Genomic DNA, 26,458 nt, shown 5'->3' with positions numbered 1-26,458 from the left:
TGTTGTTGGAAATGGTGTGATCCCAAAAGGGGGTGACTTGGGTTTTAAAAACTTTTTAACTAAATTTAAACATTTACACCGATTTACCACAGTTCATATCTCATTCAGTATAATAGCGTGTATAAAAAATGATGAAACTATACGTTCAAACATACACGTGCGGCATATCTTATTTAACTCAAATGTGTGCATGCAAATAATTATAATAGTAAATAAACAAGTATGCACATATGGAAATTAAAGTACATAAAGTAAATGAGATAGAGAGAGAGAGAAACACATGATATTTGTTATCGAGGTTCGGTCAAACCAACCTACGTCCCCACCTTACACTATAAGAAAACTAATTTTTAGTGACAGAGGTCTTAGTGAGGGATGAAATTTCGTCACTAAAAGTTCAGTATTAGTGATAGTTATAAAAAACCATTACTAATAGTTTAGGTATTAGTGACGAAATTTAATTTGTCACTAATACTGAACTTTTAGTGATGAAATTTTATCCTTCGCTAATACCTCCATCACTAAAAATCAATTTCCCCCGCTCAAACAAGCGCGAGAAACCACTTTTCGCACAAAACTATTCCGAGAAAATATTAGCGACAATTCTTAAGCTATTAGTGACAATTTCAATGCGTCACTAAAAGGAACTTATTAGTGGCGGTTAATAAAACGTCACTATTATTATTGTATTAATAAATAAAAAAATTATATTTCATCGTAGTAGTGACAATTTTGGAATTTCATTACTATTAGTTCCTTATTAGTGACAGTTTAGAGAACCATCATTAATAGTTCTTTTGTTTTAAAAATAAAAAAAAATTATTTTATAGTAGTAGTGATGGTTTTGGAATTTTGTCACTATTAGTCCCTTATAGTGATGATTTAGAGAACTGTCACTAATAGTTCTTTTATTTTTTTAAAAAAATTTTAAAAAATTATTTCACAGCACTAGTGATGGTTTTGGAATTTTGTCACTATTAATCCCATATTAGTGGCCCTTTATAATTAAATGATTGTGAATACTGTTCAGTTGGGAATGCTGCTTTATTGTGAATACTGCTTGTTGGGAATACTGCTTGTTTGTGAATTTGCTTGTTTGTGGGTACTGCTTGATTGAGAGCAATGCCTGGTTGGTTGTGAATACTGTGATGAATGTGTTAATGTGCCTAGATGATTGGTTATGTCATTGATGTGTATTATGGTTCATGTAAATTGCGATATAGCGTTGATAATGGTATGAGGAGGTCGTTATATCATACTTGATATAAATCATCATATAACGTTGACAGTGGCATGAGGAGGTCGTTATATGGTCATTTATATAAAGGGGGTAAAACGTTGGAAGTGGAATGAGGAGTTTGTTTTACCGATTTACTATGGACAGGGTGGTGAGTGTGGAATGGTAACCTGTGTGGTTGTGGTATCCTGTGTGGATATGGATCCTATGTGGGTGTGAATGAAGTGTGTGGAATCCTGTGTAGATGTGAATTTGTGTGGATAATTGTATGGAATGTGATGGATATTGGAATGTGTGTGAATACTGGAATGTGAACTTAATTGCATGAATATTTATGGTACATTAAAACTCTCCACATCGAGGGCTTATCGAGTAAGGTGAGTGCCTTGATCAGTATCAGTTGTAGCCCCACTCAAATTAAAGGGTAAATTTACAAACGGTATCAGAGCAGAGGGAAGGAGCATGTATGAGCGTGTAATCTTCCCTATTCTCTGGAATTTTTGTTATAAATATTGGTTATATTTGTATGACTACAGTTTGTATGCGCCTTGTTAATTGTTGTTGATTAATTAATGAATGTATTTTGTATCTACTAAAAACCCTTTTGCAACACACTGTTATAGTTTACTTCTTGCTTACTGAGAGGTGTCTCACCCGGGCATATTATTATCATTTTCAGGTCCTTTAGGTGATCGAACTTAGAAGGCTCCAAGGCAGGGTTAGTTTTTGGTAATTTTGAGTGGTGAAAAGATCAGTTATATGAACAATTTATGTTTTTATATTTTTTTGGTGATGTAATATGGAGAATTTATTATACTCCTTTTTGGGTTGTAAATATATAGTACTCTCGTATTTCTTTTGAGGTTGTTTAATTATTTCCGCTACGTGAATGGTATCATAGACAGGTGAATGGTCTCATCACACCCTGGGCCCCACCTAGCAGGTTTGGGGCATGACAACAAAAGCACACACAAAAAAAAAAAAACCATAAAATCCCTAGAAGAGGGAATAGGTCATTGGTGGAATCGCTATGATATTCGAAGGGCTTGCCAGTGGAGGTTATAGTGGTAAAGCGAGGAAGAGGTATGCTAAAAAAATCTTCTTCGCAGATAACCACACGTCGACTAGGAAAAAACTTTGTAAGGATGAAGTTATTATCTTTACAGAAGGGGACATGAAAGGGGTTCAACAACCACATGACAATGCTATGGTGGTATCTTTGCTCATTGCTAATTATTGGCTAAGGATAATTTTGATAGACAATGGGAGTTCAACAAATATATTCTTTTTGTTCGTTCTGCGGGAGATGAAGGTAGTGGTGGAGCATTTGAAGCTAGTCTCAATGCCTCTGGTAGGATTTGGAGGATATGTAGTCCACCCCTTGGGAACCATAACTCTTCCCCTAGCAATGGGATCACCCCCGCAGCATATTACTCTTATGATGAACTTCTAGGTGGTAGACCGCCCATTAGTTTATAATGTCATAATTGGTCATCCAACTTAATATGCAAGCCGGGCTATCACCTTTACCTACCACCTCAAAATTTTGGCTCCAAACGGGGTAGGGGAGATAAGGGGAGACCAAATGGAAGCTTACAATTTCTATGTGATGGCTTTGAAAGGAAATATGGAATTGCGGAGTTATGGGAGACTTTGAACATAGAAGATTTGGACATGAGAAGCACGAGCTCACGGATTGGCACCCCAATAAGGAATTGGTCAGCATTCCATTGGAGGAAAAAGACAAACATAAGTGCATCCAACAAGGGGCTAAACTACCAAATTCACTGCAACAAAAACTTTTGAAGTTATTACAAGAATATGCAGATATCATTTCTTGGTCTACTATTGGCATGCTAGGAATCAAATCCACAATTATTAAACATAAACTCTAGGGGGACTCCAGCCACCGCCCAGTGAAACAAAAGAAAAGAAAATTCACTTTTGGTTGAGTCAAGTTGATGGATGAAGAAGTGACAAAACTTTGGAAAACTAACCTCATTAGGGAGGTTCATTACCCAAAATGGCTTAGCAAGGTGGTGTAGGTGAAGAAATCAAATGAAAACTGGCGAACTTGCATCGAATTCACAGATTTAAACAAAGCATGCCCTAAGTATAACTTAACCCCTCCTTTAGATAAATAAGTTAGTGGATTCTACCTTGGGCCATAAGCTCCTCAATTATGTGTGTCACGCCTCGAACCCGCGAAGTGGGGCTCGGGGTGTGATGAGACAATTCACGCACATCTCTGATACCATTCACACATCGGAAAATAATTAAACATACTCCAAATAAAATACCAGAATACTATATACAACCCAAAAAGGAGTATCCATTCACATATTACATAACTAGAAAATTCTAAAACATAAACTATTCTTTTAACCACTTAATATTACCAAAATTCTAAACCTTGACCCAAGAGCTTTCTAAGCTCGATCACCTGAAGAACTTGAAAAAGATAATATGCCGGGATGAGGCACCTCTTAGTAAGGAAGAAATAAACTATAACAGTGTGTGGCAGATGAGTTCTAGTGCATAAAAACTATAACTGTTTAATAATCAAGATTAACTGAAAGGATACACACATAGAGTTCGCAGTCTCACATATAACCAATATTTATAGCGGAAGTTCCCGAGGATTGGGAAGATTACACGCCCATACATGTAATGCCTTTTTACTCTGATATTGTTTGTAACCGTGCCCTTTAATCAAGGTATGACTATATATGATACTGATCAGGCACTCACCTTACTCGATAAGCCCTCAGATGGAGAGTTTTACTTTACCATAAATATTTATGCATTTAAGTTTACATACGAGTATTCACACACATTCACATCCATCATCCTAAAAAATCTGCAAACATGTACATCACAGTTCATCCACACAAGATACTATACAAGCTACACATCCACACAAAATACCCATACACGCAGGATACCACGTGTATACTTCATACATCCAGTATTAATCATATCACAAAGATCCCTGTATACACATACATCACAACACATCCCCTCTAGATATAGTACATTCCATTGATTTCAACATGTGGCCCACACAGGGAAACTGCATACCTCTCAGTACGTGACCCACATTGGGCTACTACGTATAACCCAGTACGTGGCCCACGTAGGGCTACTGCGTATTATCCAGTACATGGCCCACATAGGGCTACTGCGTATTATCCAGTACATGGCCCACATAGGGCTACTGCGTATCTCGCATGAGGCTTTCACAAACAAACCTTACACACATATTTATGTACACATCCAGACATTATTTACAACTAGACAGTATTCAAAACCAAACAGTATTCACTACCAAATAGTGTTCATAGCTAGACAGTACTTTCAACTAGACAATATTTACAAGCAAATAGTATTCAAAACCAAACAGTATGTACAACTCGTTAAATTATGAAAAGTTATTCTCATGCCATACAATTTTTCCCCAAATCTGATTTATGATAAAAAAAACCATTATTTTCCAATGCCTAAATTGTTCAGAAAATTATACTATAAATATATAATTCAAATACTCGAAATTATTCGATTTAACTTATCAAAAAGATGGTATAATTTTATTTCCTTTACTTGTTCCTTGAAATTCTGCCTAAATCGAACGAAAAATAGAACCCTGTAATCCATAAATCCTAACTTAATTAGTTCAACAACATAATATTTATCATTTAACATTTATTAGGCTCACACACTCCCAATAATTAATTTAATATTAAAAATATCTTACTTACCCTAGTTTTGGAGTGGTGTCCAAAAACTCCAAATCACGAATCAGCTTCGATTATCTTGGAGAGAATCACTCTAGGAATCTCGTGGTGATTTCTAATCGTCAAATCAGACTTAATCTGGGCCAAAATCGAAGAGAGAAGGTGGGAGGGTTGAAACCCTAGAGAGAGAGAGAGAGAGAGAGATAGAGAGAGAGAGAGAGAGAGTGAAGAGAGGAATTTTTTCGTGGATAAAAATGATCCAGGGCCTGCTGTGCTGACCTCCAAATTTTCTTTCTTTCTATTTATTTATTTTCCATTCTTATTTAATTTAATTTAATTTAATTTTCTATGTTTGAGTTATTACAATGTGGATGCATACTCTAGTTTTAATTAAATTTGAATGTTCCCAATGGATGGAGAGAAAACTGCCTTTGTTACTGAAAGATGCTCTGCTGCTACAAGGTGATGCCATTTGAGTTGAAAAATGCAGTGGAAACTTATCAAAGGTGGTAAATAAAATTTCAAAGATCTTTTGGGAAACACCATGGAAGTTTATGTGGACGACATGCTAGTTAAAAGCTTAAAGTCTAGCAATCATGCTTGAGACTTAAAGAGTGCACTTGAACTACTTAGGAAGTATCGCATGTAATTAAACCCCACCAAGTGTGCATTTGGAGTATCCATAGGGAAGTTCCAAGGATTCATAGTAACTCAGAGGGGAATAGAGGTAAATTTAGACATAATTTAGGCTTTAATGCAAATTTGTAACCCATAGAGTAAAAAAGAAATATAAGTCCTCACGGGAAGGTTGGGGTTATTCAGTAGATTTGTCTCTTGCTTGGGTGATAAATTCTTATTATTTTTCAAGATGTTATGGCAAGTTGAAATATTTGAATGGGGCGAAGAGTTGGATAAAGCCTTTATCCAACTGAAACAATACCTTAACTCTCCACACCACTCTTGACTAAAGCTATCATAGGGGAAGACTTGTGCTTATACTTAGATTTTACCAGTAATAAAGTAAGTTCTGTCCTAGTACGAGAAGAAGGTAGTCAACTCAAGCCCATATGCTATATATGCAAGGTGTTGCGGGGTGCTGAAATTAGCTACCCCCTCCACCCCCCCCGCCCCGGACCGTAGATAAGGTGGCTTTTGTTGTACTATCTTCGGCAAGGAAGTTAAGGCCCTATTTCCAAGCTCACAAGGTCACAGTATTGACTAATATACGCTTAAGACAAATCTTTTAGTGCCTAGAGCTATCTGGAAGAATGATAAAGTGATCAGTTGAGCTCGGAGAGTTTGATATTCATTGCAAGCCAAGACTAGTGGTCAAAGAATAGGTCCTAATCAACTTCATAATTGAACAAACCTTTGAAGATACTAAAAACAGAAAGTAGTGGACATTACACCTAGATAGGTCTTCCAATAGTGCGGGAGGAGGTGCAAGATTGATTCTCAAGCACTCGATGGAGCTGAAGTGCAATATTCCTTGAAATTGAAGTTTAGTTCAACAACCGATGATGTATAATACATGAAGCCTTGCTAGCATGACTTCATATTAACATGTTACATATTGTTGAAGGATGAAAAAAATAATTTCTTTGAATGGTTGAAGTCAGTGTAATTCCCTAATGGATAAGCATTTAACATATCTTGATGCATAAGCACGGAGGAAGGTAATATGTTAGGAATGAAAAATCATAACTGTCATCTTCTTCTTCAAAGGGTTCTACCAATTTTCCATTGTGGATACTTTACTGACGATGTTTGCTTAGCATTGATTGGTTGGGAATTTTTTTTTCATGAGTTGTGCTAAAAAAATTGAATTTAAATGTACTTGAACGATTAGAGAAGGACATTGTAATCATACTATGTAAGCTTGAGAAAATATTTCCACCAACATTATTCGATGTTATGGTCCACCTAACCGTTCATTTACCAAGAGAGGCCATAATTGTAGGACTAATGCAATATTATTGGATGTATTTGTTGACTTTTTGAGTCCGATCCCTATTTTGATGCTGATAAAGCACAAGTACGTGTCTTATCTGCGCATTGAGTGTTTGAATAGGTGTTTAATTTAGCACGCACATAAGACAAAGGAAAATGGAAGCTAGAAGGACTTAAAGCTCACATCATCTGACATTCCATGCAAGACAGAAGAGCAAAAAAGAAGAAGAATACATTTATTTTGAAGTTGTAAATGCATTTTGTTTTTGATTTGGTCTGTAATAATGCATTGCATGCATGATGTAGATGGAAGCTCAGTGATAACCGTAGATAGACCCTAGGGACCAACACTTTTCATAGAAAAATCTTTTCTTAATAACTAATTGGTTAAGGTAAAAAATTAGGGCTAAAATGAAATTTTACAAATAGTTGGTCAATCGACATTGCATTTTTAGGCTTAATTAAAAAACTTCAGTCGATCGACCCTTTATATGTTAAACACCATAGCGGACTGAATGAACAAGGTCAGAAGTGAAGCTTTGACTTGGCTCGGTCAACCAACCGTTTTTAAACTAAGCTTCCATGGTCGACTGAACCTAGAACTTTGCTTTTCTACCTTCTTCGGCCGACCAACCGTTTTTTTATGATATAACAGAAGTCGAAGGTGGGGAGAATAATGCAATTGAGGATGCTTTCCAACAAGTTGAGTCATCTATTAGTGCAACAACTCAATCTGCAATGTGGCCTCGCTTGGTAACAATGCTGTTGATTCCTATACCATTGAATAGGGTTGATCTCATAGTAGAACAAGTAGGGACTAATAGAGTTCAAATTGATGATGAACGTGTTGATTTAATCTACAATGATGATACTGATGTAGAAGATGAAATAATGGTGGATTACGGTACTAAGAAGGAAAAGATACTAGAAAGTGATGATGATACATATATTGAGGATTTGTAATCATTTATGCATGCTATCATACTACAGTTGATAGCTAAGTATTTATGTTGTCATGTTACATTTCAATTAGTAGGGAAATTAATCGGAAGGTATCTTAAATGCCTATAAAAAGGACCCCGGCCATAAGAAAAGTAAAGACATCTCATCTTATCTCATCTTCATCCATACTTCTACTGTTGTAAACATACAATCCTTCGAGATTTCTTAATATAGGCATCCAATTAAGTGATCTTCCGGAGTACGTGTCCCGAGTCTTCCAAACTATTTTTCTCTTATTCTTGATGGGTGATCAAATCGTAATTGATCCAAATTTTCTCGAACAAATTTTGGCAACAACAACTTCTTTCTTTATTCGTGTAATGTGGGATTTAGAAAATAAATTCTTCAATAGCGAATATTTCATTAGAATGAAAATACAAAACCCCTTGAATGCCTAAATATTCTACCCATCATACTAAATATAAACTAAATGTGAAAACACATATAATAATATATAATAGAAAATTTAATTTATTGTTTCCACTTTCCGATTTTAATTTTTGTCTCTCGATTAATCCTTCTTTGTCATTGATTAATTAATTTATACCATCTCGTTATTATTATTATTATTATTATTATTATTATTATTATTATTATTATTTTCTTCGTCATTTTATCATCCAAAACAGTCCTTCAACTCGTTGACTTGACGTGAACGTAAGAATAAAGAAAGGAAAAGGGCAGATAGGAGCCAATGAAAAGGATGCATTGCATGGGAGCCGGAAGTGAAGGGTGGGTGGTTCCAACTTACAACCAACTAAAATAGGAGAGCTCTTAATAACAAAACCATGGGCAAAACCGTCATTCCTCCACACCCAACCATAGCGAAGAAAGCCGCAGAGAGTGAAGGCGTGAAAGATTGAATCAGCAGAAATGGAGGCCCAGAGCCCTCTTCTCAAATATTCAATGAAGAATTAAAAGCCGTTGAATGCTTCCAACTGTGCGCACACCCATGTTCGGTGCGAACATTAACTCCGCTGCCACCCACCTCCTTCTTTGAGTTTTTTATAAAGCCCCCTCTGGCGCCTCCTCTGATCGTATTCGATCTTCGTCATTAATAATTAACTGTCATCAGCTGGCTAGAGGTTGAGCTCGACCATCCATCCATGGCGGGCGGCGAGCAGGATCTGCTGTCGACGGAGATCGTGAACAGGGGGATAGAGTCCACGGGGCCGAATGCGGGGAGCCGGACTTTCTCCGTGCGGGTGCGGCGGCGGCTGCCGGACTTCGTGCAGTCGGTGAACCTCAAGTACGTCAAGCTGGGGTACCACTACCTCATCAATCACGGCATTTACCTGGCCACCATCCCTGTTCTCCTGGCGGTGTTCGGCGCCGAGGTCGGCTCCCTCAGCCGCGAGGAGCTCTGGAAGAAGCTCTGGGACGACGCCCGCTACGACCTCGCCACCGTCCTCGCCTTCTTCGGCGTATTCGTCTTCACCCTCTCAGTCTACTTCATGTCCCGCCCTCGTTCAATCTACCTCATCGACTTCTCCTGCTTCCGTCCCCACGACGACCTCAAGGTCCTTCGTCTCTCACTCCCTCTTAAGAAAATTTTAAATACTTACATCGGCTTTAATAATTTCTCGAATTATTTAAACAGAATGTATATGTATACGTTGAATCTAATATGATTTTGCAATGTATATGTATTTTAATTCGATATATTAATGTTAGATTTGGTGCATACGTGCAGATCTACTTAATAATATTTTCTCTTGTTTGATTGTGTGTTTATTTATTTATTTTGGTTTCAGGTTTCGAAGGCGCAGTTCATAGAGCAAGCAAGAAAATCGGGGAAATTCGACGAAGAAAGCCTGCAATTCCAGAAGAGGATACTGGAGTCGTCGGGGATCGGCGACGAGTCCTACATTCCGAAATCGTTGATGTCGCCGGAGAACTGCTCCACGATGAAGGAGGGGCGGGCGGAGGCGGCGACGGTGATGTTCGGAGCATTGGACGAGCTGTTCGAGAAGACGAAGGTGCGGCCGAAGGACGTGGGGGTGCTGGTGGTGAACTGCAGCATCTTCAACCCGACGCCGTCTCTGTCCGCCATGATCATCAACCACTACAAGATGAGGGGAAACATTCTGAGCTTCAACCTTGGGGGGATGGGGTGCAGCGCCGGAATAATCGCCGTCGACCTCGCCCGCGACATGCTTCAGGCGAACCCCAACAACTACGCCCTGGTGGTGAGCACGGAGATGGTGGCGTACAACTGGTACCCCGGCCGCGAACGCTCCATGCTCATCCCCAACTGCTTCTTCCGCATGGGCTGCTCCGCCCTCCTCCTCTCCAACCGCCGCCGCGACTACCGCCGCGCCAAGTACCGCCTCGAGCACATCGTCCGCACCCACAAGGGCGCCGACGACCGCAGCTTCAGGTTAGTTTTCTTCACTTCATTTGCATGGTTTGATAAAAACTGTTTAATTTTACTCATACACCCAAGTATTGATGCCTTTAATTTCTTATTTTTAGCCAAGTCTATTTTGAATTATTTGAACTCTTATAAATAGGTTAATGGAATGATGGAAATTAGCAAAAATAACTACTCTCTTGAGAAAAATCAATGTGGTGTGGATCAAAGGTGTAATTTAAAGAAAACAAAAATGAGAAAAAAATTATTTATTGTATTAAAAATAAGAAAAAAAAAACTATTTTTATTATATTTTTCTTTCATCCTTTTCAGAACTTTATTGGGAAAATAAATTTATCTAATTTAGATTGGAAAAGGGGTATTGACATGGGTTAGGAGATTGCAATTGATTTTTAGATGATGATGATGATGATGATAATAATAATAATAATAAGAGGTTGCTGCCATTTATAATTTTGGTTTTCTGAAAAGCTGGATTACCTAAAGAGGGAAAAGGTAATAATGGACCTACAAAGCCAAAACTTATCATGCACATATGACATATGCTGTTGAGAATTCTATAAATTTATGTTCCATTGTAGAACTTTAATAATGTTTGTATATAAAAGTTGGCTGTACCTATAAAAAGGCATAGTTCATTTCTATACTTTTCAGTTTGAAATTTTTATATTAGAAGTTTTAGATTTTAATCTTTGAGAGGAACAGAAGGGATATTGAATGGTAGTTGAGATCTCTCCAATTGTTTAGCTAAGAATGAAATTTCTCTTCATTTTCTCTTCTCTCTTCTTCTTTTCCCTCCAACCAAACAGATTATGAAATAAGATGCCAAAATAACAAGTGTTAAGAAGAAGATTATTAAGTCTTGGTACAAACTTTTGTGTCTAATTTAAAGTAGTACTCTTGGTTAGTAGCTAGCCTATGTTGGATATGGTGCTCCGGCCTTGGGCTTGAGTTGGATGAACTCAAGCCCAACTAGATTGGGCCTGGCAAGCTAATTGAGGGCTGCCTAAAAAACTGGTTAAATAGATACCAACTAAGAAAAATATTTGTTCCGATGAAAATATAATTTCATTTTAAATATAGATAAAATATATAAAAGTATTATATTACTAAATAGGCACAAATTTTAAATAAATTATACACAAATATCTAAATTCATTATGCTTAAAATATAAACACAATAGCATCCATCATGATAAGTCGTTTACTGATCGACATATATTGATAACACACTAATTAACTCCGATGGATTCATCAACCGATATGCATTTAAAAACACTAATTAAACATAAAATGCAAAAACAATTTATTGCTCAACTAACCTCAACCACTTGACCTACTTAACATAACTTGATCATACAATACAACTTGTATTTGGTTGGAAATTACTAACCCAAGATAGGGTTAATTTTGGTTAGTCTTCCACGAAGATTAACTTGCTCGGTTTTCACCTCCTAATTATCCACTTGCGGAAGAAAACATTAGGGCCACCCACCTATCTATACTTTGACAATTTTTTACTAGCTCGATATTAAAGTTTGAAACTTTTATGTTGGAGGGTATTAAATTTTATAAATGTGAAAAATGGTGTGGAATAGGAAATGAGTTTGTTGGAGTTGCTAACCCATTGTGGGCTTCCTCTTGGCCCAAAAGTGCTGGCCCATGATGTGAGCCCAGCCATGACAAGCCCAACTCAACAACTGAGAAGAATTGACACCTAGACGGCCCATTATGTGACTGTAGAATTTGAATTATTTCTATTTTTACGTGGTGCAGGAGCGTTTATCAGGAGGAAGACGGCGAGCGGCTGAAGGGTCTGAAAGTGAGCAGAGATCTAATGGAAATAGGCGGCGATGCTCTCAAAACCAACATCACCACTCTCGGTCCCCTCGTCCTCCCCTTTTCCGAGCAGCTCCTCTTCTTCGTCACCCTTGTCTGGCGCCACCTCTTTGGTGGCGGCGGCGGCGGCGGAGGCGGAAGCACTACCTCCTCCTCCTTCCCCGGCCAGTTCCTGACGACGACGAAGCCCTACATACCGGACTACAAGCTGGCGTTCGAGCACTTCTGCGTGCACGCGGCGAGCAAGACGGTGCTGGATGAGCTGCAGAGGAACCTGGAGCTGAGCGAAGGGAACATGGAGGCGTCGCGGGTGACGCTGCACCGCTTCGGCAACACCTCCAGCAGCAGCATCTGGTACGAGCTGGCCTACCTAGAGGCCAAGGAGCGAGTGCGCCGCGGAGACCGCGTTTGGCAGTTGGCGTTTGGCTCCGGCTTTAAGTGCAACAGCCTCGTTTGGCGTTCCATGCGCCGCATACGGCGACCGGCGTCCAGGAATCCGTGGCTGGACTGCATCGACAGATACCCACCAGTTAATTAAATTAATTAATCCATGGCTACAGGATTATTATATTACGAACAAGTTGAATAATTAGTTTTACGAACAATTAATTATCGATGTTATTATCGTGTTATCTAGAGATGGATGGAGGTAGGTCGCTGCTGGCAGTTACAGACGTGAAGAGAATCTACCTATAGGGATATAGTAACTACGTAATTCGATTTATCATTTATCTGCAAAGTGATGGACATGCATGCATGCCACGCAAATGTACAATATATTGATTGCATGTGTTACCTCACGGCTTACACCGCTAAAACTCCAATTAATGATAATGGTATATTTGCTTCTTAATTAATTTTGTGAGAATTCCTCTCTCTCTCTCTCTCTCTCTCTCTCTCTCTCTCTCTCTCTCTCTCTCTCTCTCTCTCTCTCTCAATATGTATATATATGTGTGTATTTTATTATTATTTTTCGATATCGCCGGGTGTCCACGTCCGTTTTTACGGTCCGTGACTAATCCCACGTCCAGTGACTTTGGCCCCACATCACCATGAGGATGTAAATTCAGGAGCCCAGTGGAAGATTCGAACCCGGGAGGCGCAAAGGCTAAACTCGTGAGAGGCACTCCCAGAGGACAAGCTTACCATCTGAACCACGCCCTGGGGGCTGTGTGTGTATTTTATTGAAATAACTTAAGGTTGTCTTTGGAGCATGGTGAATTGAGAATTCATACACATTAATTAATTAGGTCTAAATATTTTACTTCTAAAGCATGTGAAGTATATAAACCTTGAACATACTTTTTCAAAGGCTATTGAAAAAGAGTAATGTTACCGATGGTGGTAGCAGCAAAATGATTACAATGCACGAGCCTTACTTTAATCCACGCTCTTTGCTGTTACCATATAAGCTTGTGATGATACATACTTATATTAATATGGACTTAACTTGTGATGATAGATACTTATGTTAATATAGACTTACGATAATAAGCATTTTGTTGGCTAAGAAATATATAGACACCCAAATATATATGCTTTTTAGAAGAAGATGAAAGTATTAACTTTGAGTTGGCTTATGTTGGATCACAAAAAACGCTTGGTACATATATAATTGCATCACTAGTAAGTAACATGTATAGAAGCATTAGATATTAGAATTAAAAGAGTTTAGGCAATCTCTTATTCTCTTCTATTCGATGTTCGTATCTTAACCGGTAGGTGTAGACTTTATTATATATGATGTCCAGTGTAAAAGAAATCCTTGCTTCAAGATCTTAGACACTCTAGTGACTTCCTTTCTTTACAATATTCATTACTTCTCTTGAGATGATACCCATCTTCTTAAATCATTCATTAAAAAAGTGTTGGGATTTAGCCTTTCACGGATTGTTTATGGATAAATTTGAGTTGTATTACTTTCAATATGCAAGTTGTTTTTTTCTTTTCTCGAATAATTTTCTCTCTTGATATGGCAACTTAATTGGTTGTTTTGCCCAATCAAATTGTCAATAACAATGACAAATAATGTGAGTTGAAGTTATTTCTTTATCTTTTAATTTGAGTAAAGAAAATGCAATTTATTAAGAAAATTATTTTCTTCTAATTTTGTCATATATTTTATTAACAAATTTATGCAAAATTCATATGTTCTAGTTTTTTTTTTTTTGAAAAAAGAGGGCGGCACCTCCTATCTTTATTAGAAAACCCTTCGCTTATGGGGGAAGAATACTGTGATTCCAACCTTGAGACTTGGCGAAACAAACCCCAAGAATCTAACACTGACTTAACTAATTTATTCAAAACCAATAAAGGAATGATTAACAACAAAACAAATAAATAAGAACTAAACAACTATAAGTGGAAAACAAACAAAATTCCGAAAGAACTCGAGGAATAAACCAACCACTCCAACCTTCACAAACACCAGCACAAAGCATCATAAGTGCAAGGAAGGAAATCCCAACAAATCCAATCGAATCATTCCCCTGATCTGCTGTGGAAGCTCATCTTGGAAACTATATGATCGAGATATACTAGATTCACCCTGCTTGGCAAAGAAATCCGCACTTTGATTTGCCTCCCTATAAACATGTTTCACTTTGTAATATATGCCTCTTAAAGGTAACACAAGCTCTTCCCACAAATCCAATAAGTTCCAAGCCGAACACTTCCTAAAATTAATCCACTGAACCAACAAAGTAGAGTCACAGACAATCTCCACTTGATCAAATCCGAGATTTTTGTACAAATTAATCCCTATAATAATCACTTTCAATTCAGCCATATTATTGGCTCCATAACCTAGTAGTGAGGAAAAAGTTGCTTTAAATAATCCTCTTTCATCTCTTATCACACTTCCACCACCAAAATTACCTAGGTTACCTCTACAGCTTCCATCCACATTCAACTTAACCCAACCTATCCTAGGTTTACACCATCTGACTACATGAGGAAGACGAACCCTCACATTTTTTACTTGAATATCCAAAGCACGAAGGACTGCAATATCCATGCAAGAAGCAAGTGCACATTTAATTAACTTGTCCGAAATGGATCTCAGCCAATATTTAATATCAAGCCACACAGTTCTCACCGAATCATGGATTGATTCTATCGTGGCTATACATCGACAAATCCAAAGTCTCCAAATGACGAGACTAGGTATAAGACATACCAAAATGCCTAACTATGAGGTCCGTCTTGCAAAAGTAAACTAGAAATTAGCTCTGACTTTCTATGTATTCGTTGCCATACAATTAACATATAACGCCACTGTTGCTTATTTCCATACCTCCTGAGCAAAAGAACTCGTGCAAAAACATGGTCTAGAGATTCAATCTTGGCATTTGAACAACAATCACACTGAGAAGCCATTTGAATACCTACTTGTTGAATACAAGTATCAACCGGAAGACAAGTGAACCAAGACTTCCACATACAAATTGATACCAGTTTTGGCATCATAAGATGCCAGATCCTTTTTGAAATTGAAAATTCCTCTTTACGCTCCCTTATAATTTCCCAAACACTTGCAGTGGTAAATTTCCCATCTATTGAAGGTTCCTAAATTATTGTATTTGGACCGTCCTTGTAAGAAATAGCAGAGTTCATTACTTCCTTAGCATGTTCTTCACCCAACAGATCCACTAATAAATCAACATTCCACCCATCTCTATCCCAATAATCTCGTGTTCGTAGTTTATGGTTTTTGATTTCCTGAACCTTAGCACAAAGGGGACCGAAGGCTAACCATCGATCAAACTAGAAAGAGGCGGACCCTTTTTTAATTTGAACACGAACATGTTTTAATACTTCAGGTATCACATGAGCAATCGATCTCCAAAATTTGGTTCATTTATCTGGTTTTATTTCTTTCAAGTGGTGTCTATTATTCAAATACTTGACTTTAAATAATTGAGTCCACAGATTATCCATAGTTAACAATCTCCATACAAACTTCATATGCAATAATTTTTTTACTTCCTCAAAGTCCCTAATACCCAAACCACCCTTACAAACAGACTTACATATATTAGGCCAGGAACACCATTTCCCTTTTCTTTTATCATATACTCCAGTCCAAAAAAAATTTGATAACATAGAATTTAACTTTGTGAAGACAATATTAGGAATGTCAATTACCTCCAATTGATGAACCGTCATTGATGATAATACATACTTAATTAAAACTAAGTGCCCCCCTTGAGATAAAAGCTTAAATTTCCAACCTGCTATCTTTTTCCTCAATTTAGCAACAAGAGGCTCTAAACTACGGGCTGTAAGATGACCCGATATCAAAGGAACACCCAAGTATGTAGCAAGGAACCCTCCTTCAGCAAAGCCAATCGTCCTTAACAAGGACCGCTTCCAAGCATAAGCAATTATCTTTGACAAAAAAATAGTTGACTTGTCATTATTTATCCTTTGGCCAGTCTTGATAAGCATTTGCATGAAACTTCTTTTACCATTGGCAAAACTAAGAATGTAATCCACATAGAGTAGGTGAGATACCAAAGGTGCCCCACGAGAATGATAGCAAGCTCCTATCTTATTCACCATAAAAATTTTTCTTTAGAACCCGTGAAAGAACTTCCTGTAAAATAATAAACTGATAAGGAGATAGAGGGTCTCCTTGGCGAAGCCCTCAAAAAGGTTTAAAGAAACCTTTATAAGTGCCATTCATCAAAATGGAGAACCAAAGAGAGGAAACACATTCCGCCACTAAAACACAAAATCTCTCGGAGAATCCAAAACTTTTCAGAACCAAGTTTAAAAAATCCCAATCAACCTTATCATAAGCCTTAACCATGTCTACTTTGATCATTACATTTCCACCATTAGACTTTTTATACAGAGAATGAACCATTTCTTGTGCCAATGTAACATTTTCAAATATACTTCTATCGGGAATGAAAGCTCCCTGCTCCAAAGAAATAAATGCAGACAATAAACCTGTCATCCTTGCAACAATAATTTTTGAAAAAAATTTGTAGATAACACTACAAAGACTAATAGGCCTGAACTTGTCAAAACTCTAAGGATTCTGAACTTTTTGGATTAGAACAATATAAGAGGCAGAATAAAATCTAGGAAGAGGAGGCCCAGCAAAAAAAATATCTAGCTGCATCGATCACCTCTTCTTTTACAATATCCCAACAATTATGGAAAAAAGCCGAACCAAAACCATCCAAGCCTGGGCTACTATTTCTCAGGATAGACAGAATAGTGTCCCTTACCTCCACCTCTGACGGAGCATGACAAAGAGTAATATTCTCCTCTTCAGAAACCATAGGAGATATAATATCATCAAGGTAAGCTGTTCGACTGGGTCCTGCGCTTGTTAAGTGCCATTCATCATATGTTCTAGTTAACATTGATTTTTAAAATAAAAAAATATAACTAGCTAATTAATTATTGATAGTACTTGAATTTTATAATCATAAAAGAATATTTCTCTCTCCTCTCCTTCATGGTGGCCGTGGATGGTGCTAGTGTCATAATTCTTCAGAAAGCAATGCGAAAAGCATAGTGATGTGTTTATTTCTTTTTTTTTTTCAAAAAAATATAAATTCATTGATAGGGAGAGAATCAAGCAAGAAGCTTGGAGCCTCCAAAAGAGGATACAAAAGAGAGTGAAGAGATCACCTTCCTAATTTAGGAAAAATATGATTGATCTCCTCCTAGTCTAGATTAGACAAAAGGAAGTTAGACATGTACCAAAGAAACATATTAGTAAGACATCTTTCGTACACAACTTGGGTCACGGTGTATTTTTCCCTATAGGGAATTAATAAAAAATTCCCAAATCCTGTGAGAAACAAAAATAGAGAAATAATCAACGTCAAATAAAAATAATCACACGCACAAGCCAATTTTTTTGTAGTTCGGAAATTTTTCCTACGTCCACGGAGTTTTAGGGATTTCACTATAATCAGGAATAAAAATAGAGAGTGCGGCTATACAATATTTTCTCTCTCGCTCTAAAAAATCTAATCATAAAAAAAAAACAATAGTTTTATATGCTGCGCATAGGGTTTCCAATGGGCTACAAAACGGACTCAAAAATTTTTCAACCCAAGCCTTTGCTCCATGGACTAAGCCTTAGGATAGAAAACTCTCATTAAAAAAAAAAAATCACACAGTATTAATTCGAGTCGGATCATCATATGGATCAAACGCAACAAGGCTTCACAAAGCCCAACGAATCTCCCATTTGGAGATTAGTTCAATCACTAACATCAACCACAATCCCTTATCCCTACAACTCATCGTCCTGTCCTCAAGCTAGAAGACCAACTGAAGCTGCACACAGTTTCAGCTTCTCAATAGTGCCACCCTTAGTCAACATGTCTGTCAGGTTCTTAGATCCACAGATCTTCTCAAGTATTGCTAGCTTATCTTCAACAAGGTAACGGATAAAGTGACATTTTATCTGTATATGCTTCAACTTTGAATGAAAAGCTGAAATTTAGTAAGAAAAATTGCACTCTGACTGTCACTGTGTAGAATGCCCATCTTCTGCTTCTTTCTAAATTCGTCTAAGAAATCATGTAGCCAAATCATATCTTTTTTCAGTTTTAGTTGCTGCAATATACTTAGCTTTTGTAGTAGATAAAATAACAAATTTTTGTAGATATGAAGCCCAAGATATTGCTGTACCACCTAGAGTAAATACAAACCCCGTAGTACTCTTTCTACTATCATTATCACCAGTAAAATCAGTGTCTACATATTCCTACAGTTTCAAACTTGCACCGGTGAAGCAAAGACATGTATCTGATGAACCCCTAAGATATCTCAGAATCCACTTAACTGTCACCCAATGTTGCTTTCTTGGCTTACTCATGAATCTGCTCCCAACTCCCACTACATGTGCAATGTATGGCTTTATACACACCATGAAATACATCAAATTGCCAATAGCTGAGGCATAGGGCACCTTGCTCATGTGGTCCTTTTCTTCTTTTATCTTCGGTGACTGTTCTTTACTTAGTTTGAAATGACTACCCAAGGGTGTGCTAACTGGTTTGGCTTCAATCATATTGAACTTGTTGAGAATTTTCTTCACATACTCTGACTATGAAAGTTTTAATGTACCATTAGCCTTGTTTCTAATGATTCTCATTCCAAGGATTTGCTTTATAGGTCCTAAATCCTTCATTGTAAACTGTTTTAACAATTGCTTCCTCAAATTGTTAATTTCCTTAATGCTAGACGTTGCAATGAGAATATCATCTATATACAATAGTAGAATTATGTAAGATTTGCCAAAGAACTTAACATAGCAACAATGATTAGCTTTACATCTCTTGAACCCAATTCTATGCATAAAACTGTCAAATTTCTTGTACCACTATTTTGGAACTTGTTTTAGGCCATACAAGCTCTTTCTCAGTTTGTAGACTAGATTCTTTTGTCCCTGGAGATGCACCCTTTTGGCTGAATCATGTAAATGTCTTCCTCCAAGTCACCATGAAGGAATTCCATCTTCACATCTATCTATTCAAGATGTAGGTTTTCTACACCCACCATTCCCAATACTAGTCTAATCGTTAACATCTTCACAGTTGGAGAAAATATTTCTGTGAAGTTAATGCCCTCCTTTTGCAGGAATCTTTTGACAACTAATCTGGCCTTGTACCACTTGCTACCATCATTGTAACATCCCGAACTCTTAATCTCGGGCCTGATGCGTTATACCTGATAAAATCTTGACATTCCATAATTCCATACATACGCAGCGGAAAACATAAACATAATCTCTATATAACATTATACCATAATCAATAATATCATAATACCAGAGTTTACTATATCCTAACTAGAAATCCATGAAATCCAACCATCACCTGCATTTCCATATATACAAACATCTCCAAAACATTTTAGTATGTTCACAACCATTTCTCTCACAACATCCTTAAAACATAATGACATAAAATGTAAACATAAATATTTACATCTCCAAAATAGTATCAATATATACCCTGTTTCTTATATAGTACTCAAAAATGCAAAAAAAACCCTCGAGCTCCTAAGCCCGATCTCGAGGATGTCCTGAAAAAGAAACATTCATATTCGAGTGAGACACATCTCAGCAAGGGAAAAAACATACATATTAAAACAGCGTGTGACTAACATGAGGTAAATATATATCATTTTAATTACATTTGCAAATCATCACATAACTTTGAAATCATTTTTTGAACCTACGAATCACATGCAGAGATTTAACCCACGAGATTACCCAAGGATAGGGGTGATTACCCGCCCATACAAGTAGCACCCCTCTGGTATGATACTTAGGTAACCCTAAGGTCACAACTAAAGCATATCAAGGCACTCACCTTACTCAGTAAGCCCTCAAGTGTTAAATTGATCTTGTATTCATGCATTCAATAATAGTTTATCGACAAAGGCCCTAAGGATAGGGAAATCTACCTGCCCATATAAGTAGGTTCCCTCTGCCCTATTACATTATGCAGCTACTGTCACATCTGAAACTACTAGTGCACTTGCCTATTTCAGCAAGCCCTCAGGTGAAGAGATTGTCTCGCCCAATCGTAACATATTCTACATACATACATACTTTTATTATCATAATACATCATTCCTTTCTGTCATTATACATTCATACACATTTATTCATGTTCATAGCTTAACTTTGCATTTCGTTTCACTTTAAGCGACTCTTTCCTATTCGTATCATTTACATTTCATATTTCTTTTCATTGCATTGTCATTTCATTTCATAACATTTTCATTTCATTCCTTCGTAGTACAGCTGGTCTTTAGCTATCATTTGTTAGTTTCCACATATAAATGCGCTAGAATCTGCTACAGTTAGTTTCCACATAGAAATGTAGTAGAATCTGCTAACATGACTGTCTTTCATCTGACTTACATTTACATGGTTGCATTTAACATATATAAATAACATTGTCCATATCATTTTTATTCATAAAGATTTACTTGTTTAGCCTATATCTCATACACTTAACATACATTTGCATAGAATCTCATGTCATACAGTTTAACAATAAAATTCATATACGTTCCTTACAAAATAAGCCAACCCACATTTAACATTTATATGCTGAAAATACATTTTATTCCTTACTTAAATTCCTCAGAAAAATACCTTTTCACTTCTATTCATTTATTTTCACATATACATAACTATATAAACAATCCTAGGCTAAAAAAATATAATTTTCATGGCTGGCATTTTAAACCCACATATAAACATATATACATAAATAACACATAATCCAATTTATTTCATGAAAAACCTGATTTAATATATAAATTTCCCCCTTACCTGATTTTAGAACTACGCTGGTAGGATCCTCGAACCGATACCCGCAGCGTTCACTTGGACCGTGAATCCAAAAATCCTAACTTAATTTAAAATAAATTCCAAGTAACTTAAATATTTAAGAAAAATACTTATTTACTACTTCTTAGGCTCCAAATAACAACATTCCTTAAGAAAATCCAAAAATAACTAACTTACCCTGATTTTGGGATGTTTCCCAAACCTCACAACCCAACGATTAGCTCCTACAGCCTTGAAGAGAATGATCCCACAAACCTCGTGGTGGTTCCAGATCGTTAAATTGAGTCAAAACCAGCCCAAAATTGAAGAGAGAAGGCTGGGGGAATCGTTTTTAGAGAGAGAGAAAGAGGAGAGAAAGTTTGAGAATTCACACTAAAAATGAAGAAATCCCCTTTTTATACGCAGGGCTTCATCGACGAGACACATGGGTTCATTGATGAGGCATTGTAGAGTCTTCGTTGACAAAAAGATACCTTCGTCGACAAAATTCAGGGTTTCCAAAATTCTTTCTTGGAATTTCTTCGTCGACGTGAAGCATACTTTGTCGACGATCTTAGAAGGATACTTGTCGATGAATACAGGACATTCGTCGACGAGGCATGTTATTTTCTAAAAAAATTCTTCCTTTCTTCCCCTTATTCTCCTTTAATCCATTTATTCATTATATTTTCTAATTATTTTAATTCCAGGTCATTACAATTATGACCATTCTTTATTTTGTATACCCACTTGTTGTGCAAAGCCTTCTTCCCTACTTTAAATTCAGTTAATTCCCATGTCTGATTCCCTAACAAGGAATCCATCTCATCCTTCATGACTAACTGCCACTTGCTTGAATTTTCATCCTGCAAGGCTTCATCATAACACTCTAGCTCACCACCATCAATCAACAGGAGATAATTTAGAGTGGGTGAATAACACTGTAGAGGTCTAATGGTCTTGGAAGATCTACGGACCACAGCTATAGGTGTACTCTAATCTACCTGTGATTCTACATTCTCCTTATCTTCTTCACCCCTTTCCTAAACAGTACTTTCAGTCAACTCATCTAAGTTAACAAACTCAGATTTCTTTTAATCTATCACTTTGACATCTGGAACTGCAGTTGACATGTCCTTGTACATAACCTGTTAATTAAATATCACATTTCTACTTCTGATGATTTTCCTATTTTGTTCATCCCAAAATCGATAGCCAAATTTCTCATCACCATAGCCAATGAAAAAACATATTTTAGACTTTGCATCAAGTTTACTACGAGCATCAGAATCAATATAAACATAAGAGACACAACCAAAAACTTTTAAATGAGAAAATTTTACCCCTTTATCGCTCCAAACCTTTTCAGGTAGTCTGAAATTCATGGGAGCTGAAGGTCCTCGGTTTATCAGGTAAGTTGCAATACTAACAGCATCGGCTCAGAAAGTTTTTAGTAGTCCAACATGCAACCTCATACTCCTAGCACGCTTATTTAGAGTTTTGTTCATACGCTCAGCAACACCATTTTTCTGTGGTGTCCCAAGAATAGTTTTCTACATCCTAATTTCATATGCAGCACAATACTCACTGAACCCTCCATCTATGTACTCTCCTCCATTGTCTAACCTTAAACATTTTACTTTCAAACTTGTCTTTGTCTTAACCACAGCCTTCCATTTCTTAAAAGTTTCAAATACGTCAGATTTATTTTTAGAAAATAAACTCATACCTTTCTGGTTGAGTCATCAATGAAAGTGATGTAATACCTTGAACCTCCTAGGGATGCAACCGGAGAAGGCCCCCACAAATTAGTGTGCACTAACTCCAATTTTCTAGCCTTCGATGTCCTGCCAGTTTTCAAGAAACTCACCCTTTTCTAATTTCCTAAGATGTAGCTTTCACACAAGTCAAAATCAATGGACTTCAATTCTTGTAGGTTCCCTTTTGACAGCAACATCTCCATCCTTTTCTCACTCACGTGACTAATTAAGTTTGTAGTGCCATAAGCTCATATCAGTAATTACTTCAGTAATTGCAATTGTGTCTCTTGGACTTGAGGTTATGTATAGAGTACCAGACTTCTTTCCACAAGCCAATACTCTGGCTCCCCTTGTAACCTTCCAAGTGCCACCAACAAATAACATTGCATGCCTTTCATCATCAAGTTGCCTAATAGAAATCAGATTCCTTCTGTAACGCCCCGAATATTTATAACCTGTTAAAAACATAAATACTCTCTAATACCACACACATATATATAAATGCAACCTGCCCTAATCAGGGAATCCCGGGTGCACCCGCCATTACTGAAATTAAAACCATACAGCGGAAGATTTCTAAAACTTTCAAACACTTTACTAGAGTTCTAACTGTTTTTAAATACATACATATAACTACCTGTCTATTTAATACAACCCAACTAAATGACAAAATAAAACCGCTAGTGACTCACTAGGTCTGTCTAGCATCCCCAAAATGTCTAATCCCTGCCCCGTAGTACATTAGGCACGATTCCCTAAAGGTCCTGAAAATGATTTGTATAATGGGGCGAGACACTTCTCAGTAAGACAGATTATATTATTATCATTGTGTGGCTAACATGAATTTTCGTGTGAATATAAAACCTCCATTATTTAACGGTATATAAAATGGCATTTCAAAACTGTACTACACTGTATATCTGGAAATATATAATTTCAGAATAAATAGCTGTCGGCTCAATATAGCCCATTTTATAGTAAATTTGTATATATATGCATAAAAGACACAACCTGGACCGTTGAAGTAGCGTCGTCACGCTATCACATACTCATACGATATGCTTGCCCCTATGACGGGTTGTGCGGACTGAAGATTGGACTCAACTCATAGCTGGCGGATTTGTAGCTAAGTTGAAACTAACGTTGTAGGTACGATTGTGCCTACCTATGGTCATCTGGAACTACCTCGGATGGGTCCCCCCCCCCGGAAAAAACCTCGGAGTAGTACTACGAATCAGGTCTCCAATTGACTATCCCATATCACACTTCCATGCCTGTGTGATTGCACTCACTACCCACATATAGCTACGCTACCGTGCTCATAATATCACAATATCACATATCGCATATCCACAGGGTTCTAGAATCATATATGACAATTTACACAATAAAAACTATACTATAACTCATTTCGTATAAAAACTGTCATTCAATAAAATCCGGTCCCCGACTGTCATATCAAAACTCAGCCCCAGGGCCATTATATCAAAACTTGGCCCTCGGCTGTTATATCAAAACTTGGCCATCGACCGTTATATCAAAACTATATAAAATCAGTTAAAGCATTCTGTTCATATATGTCATTTAAAAAATGTTCCCATGCCACACAATTTTCATCTAATAACCATAAATAAAATAAACCGATGAGGAAAGACATAAGTTGTTGAAAATAGGGTTTGAGCATCTCCAGGATTTTATTTAGCTCAAACTACATATTTTATAGAAAATAGGAGATGATCATACCATACACAATAATTTCCCCAAAAACATATACTACATTTTATTCGGTCCATATTTCAGAAAATAATTGACATAATATAATCCCCTTACTTTTTTATTGAGAAGGTTCCTACGACACTCCTAAAGCCCACCCTATGGTGATACAGAGTTCAAAATCCTGAAACCACATTTCCCCCCAATTTAATCAACTAAAATCCCAGATTAACAACCATTAGACATCCCCAAACCCATACATCCCATTTAACTAATTACATGCTAGACAAATAGCCCATTTCTACCCTTACCTCAACTTTAGAGTGATGTCTGGAAAGACCCAATTCAAAAATCCACTCCACTAGACTTATAGAGAAATGCTCCTAGATCCTTATGGCAACTTCTGATTGTCGATTTGGGGGACGAACGACAAGAAATTATAGAGAGAAGGGGTGAGGGAACGAGTTTAGAGAGAGAGAGAGAGAGAGAGAGAGAGAGAGAGAGAGAGAGAGAGATTTGATTTCTTAATGAAGAAGTAAGTTAAAAACCTATTTATAGGCCATTGAATCGGCCAACTTCATCGACGAAATGGAGCCTTCGTCGACGAATTGCAGAAGGAAATTCGTCGACAAAAGAAGGGATTCATCGACAAACCTTAAGCTTGAAATTTCCTGTTGCTCAGTATTCCTTCATTGACGATGCCTGAACTTCGTTGACGAGTCACATAAGGGAACTCGTCAACGAAAATAGGGAATTCATTGAAGAGTCCTGCTGTTTGCCCTTTTTAAATTTTCTCTTCTTCCTTTCTTATTTATTTCCTTATTTTTTGGGTTTGGGTTTCTACACCCTCTTAGGTCAGGAATATGTCGTACCTTCTCCAATAACCAAATAGACTCATTGGGCAATGACGTCCGACGTTTCCTATACCCACAACATCCAAGGTTGCACCATTAGCCAAATACACCTTACCAAAATCACCTGCAACATAGTTCTATATGATTTCATGGTGTGAAGTGGTATGAAACAAAGCTCCTGAGTCCAAAGCCCAATCATCAAGTGGACTGTCTACTGCAAGAAGTAATGCATCCTGTACCTCTTCTGTTATAGCATTAGCAAAATCATCTTCATTCTTCTTCTTCTTCTTCAGACTTTTGCATTGACTCCTAAAGTGACCCGTTTTCCCATAGTTCCCGTAACGACCCAAAGAATAATAGTATTTTAATAATAAAGAGGGAGAAAATGGAAACAGGAACGGAAGGAGGCAGTAGACTTCGTTGACGAACGCGGAGTGTATGTCGACGACATCGCACTTTTGGGAATAATAACAATTTCGAGAATTTCCAGACCTCGTCGATGAATACAAGGGTTCAATGACGAGGGTTCTTCAGGACTTCGTCGACGAGGTCCCATCTTCATCGATGAGAAAATAACGAGAGAGGAATTTGGGCTACTCTGAATTTCGCCGATGAAGGGTAAGGTTCGTTGATGAAATTACTTAAGGACTCGTCGATGAGATGACGTGGCTCA

General features: G+C 37.3%; 1 protein-coding gene across 1 annotated transcript; it reads left to right on the top strand.

The window, feature by feature from the left end:
* The first annotated feature begins 8,619 nt into the window (after positions 1–8,619).
* On the top strand, positions 8,620–12,993 carry LOC131150795 (3-ketoacyl-CoA synthase 10). Its single transcript, XM_058101759.1, has 3 exons — positions 8,620–9,443; positions 9,678–10,303; positions 12,074–12,993. Exons 1-3 carry the CDS (start codon positions 9,030–9,032, stop codon positions 12,672–12,674), a joined length of 1,641 nt encoding a protein of 546 aa, XP_057957742.1. The 5' UTR covers positions 8,620–9,029; the 3' UTR covers positions 12,675–12,993.
* Positions 12,994–26,458: the final 13,465 nt, after the last annotated feature.

The sequence above is a fragment of the Malania oleifera genome, chromosome 3, assembly GCF_029873635.1.
Source record: "Malania oleifera isolate guangnan ecotype guangnan chromosome 3, ASM2987363v1, whole genome shotgun sequence".
Classification (NCBI taxonomy): Eukaryota; Viridiplantae; Streptophyta; class Magnoliopsida; order Santalales; family Ximeniaceae; genus Malania; species Malania oleifera.
The sequence above is the reverse complement of the archived record's forward strand: the minus strand, read 5'-3'. Positions and strand labels throughout refer to the sequence as shown.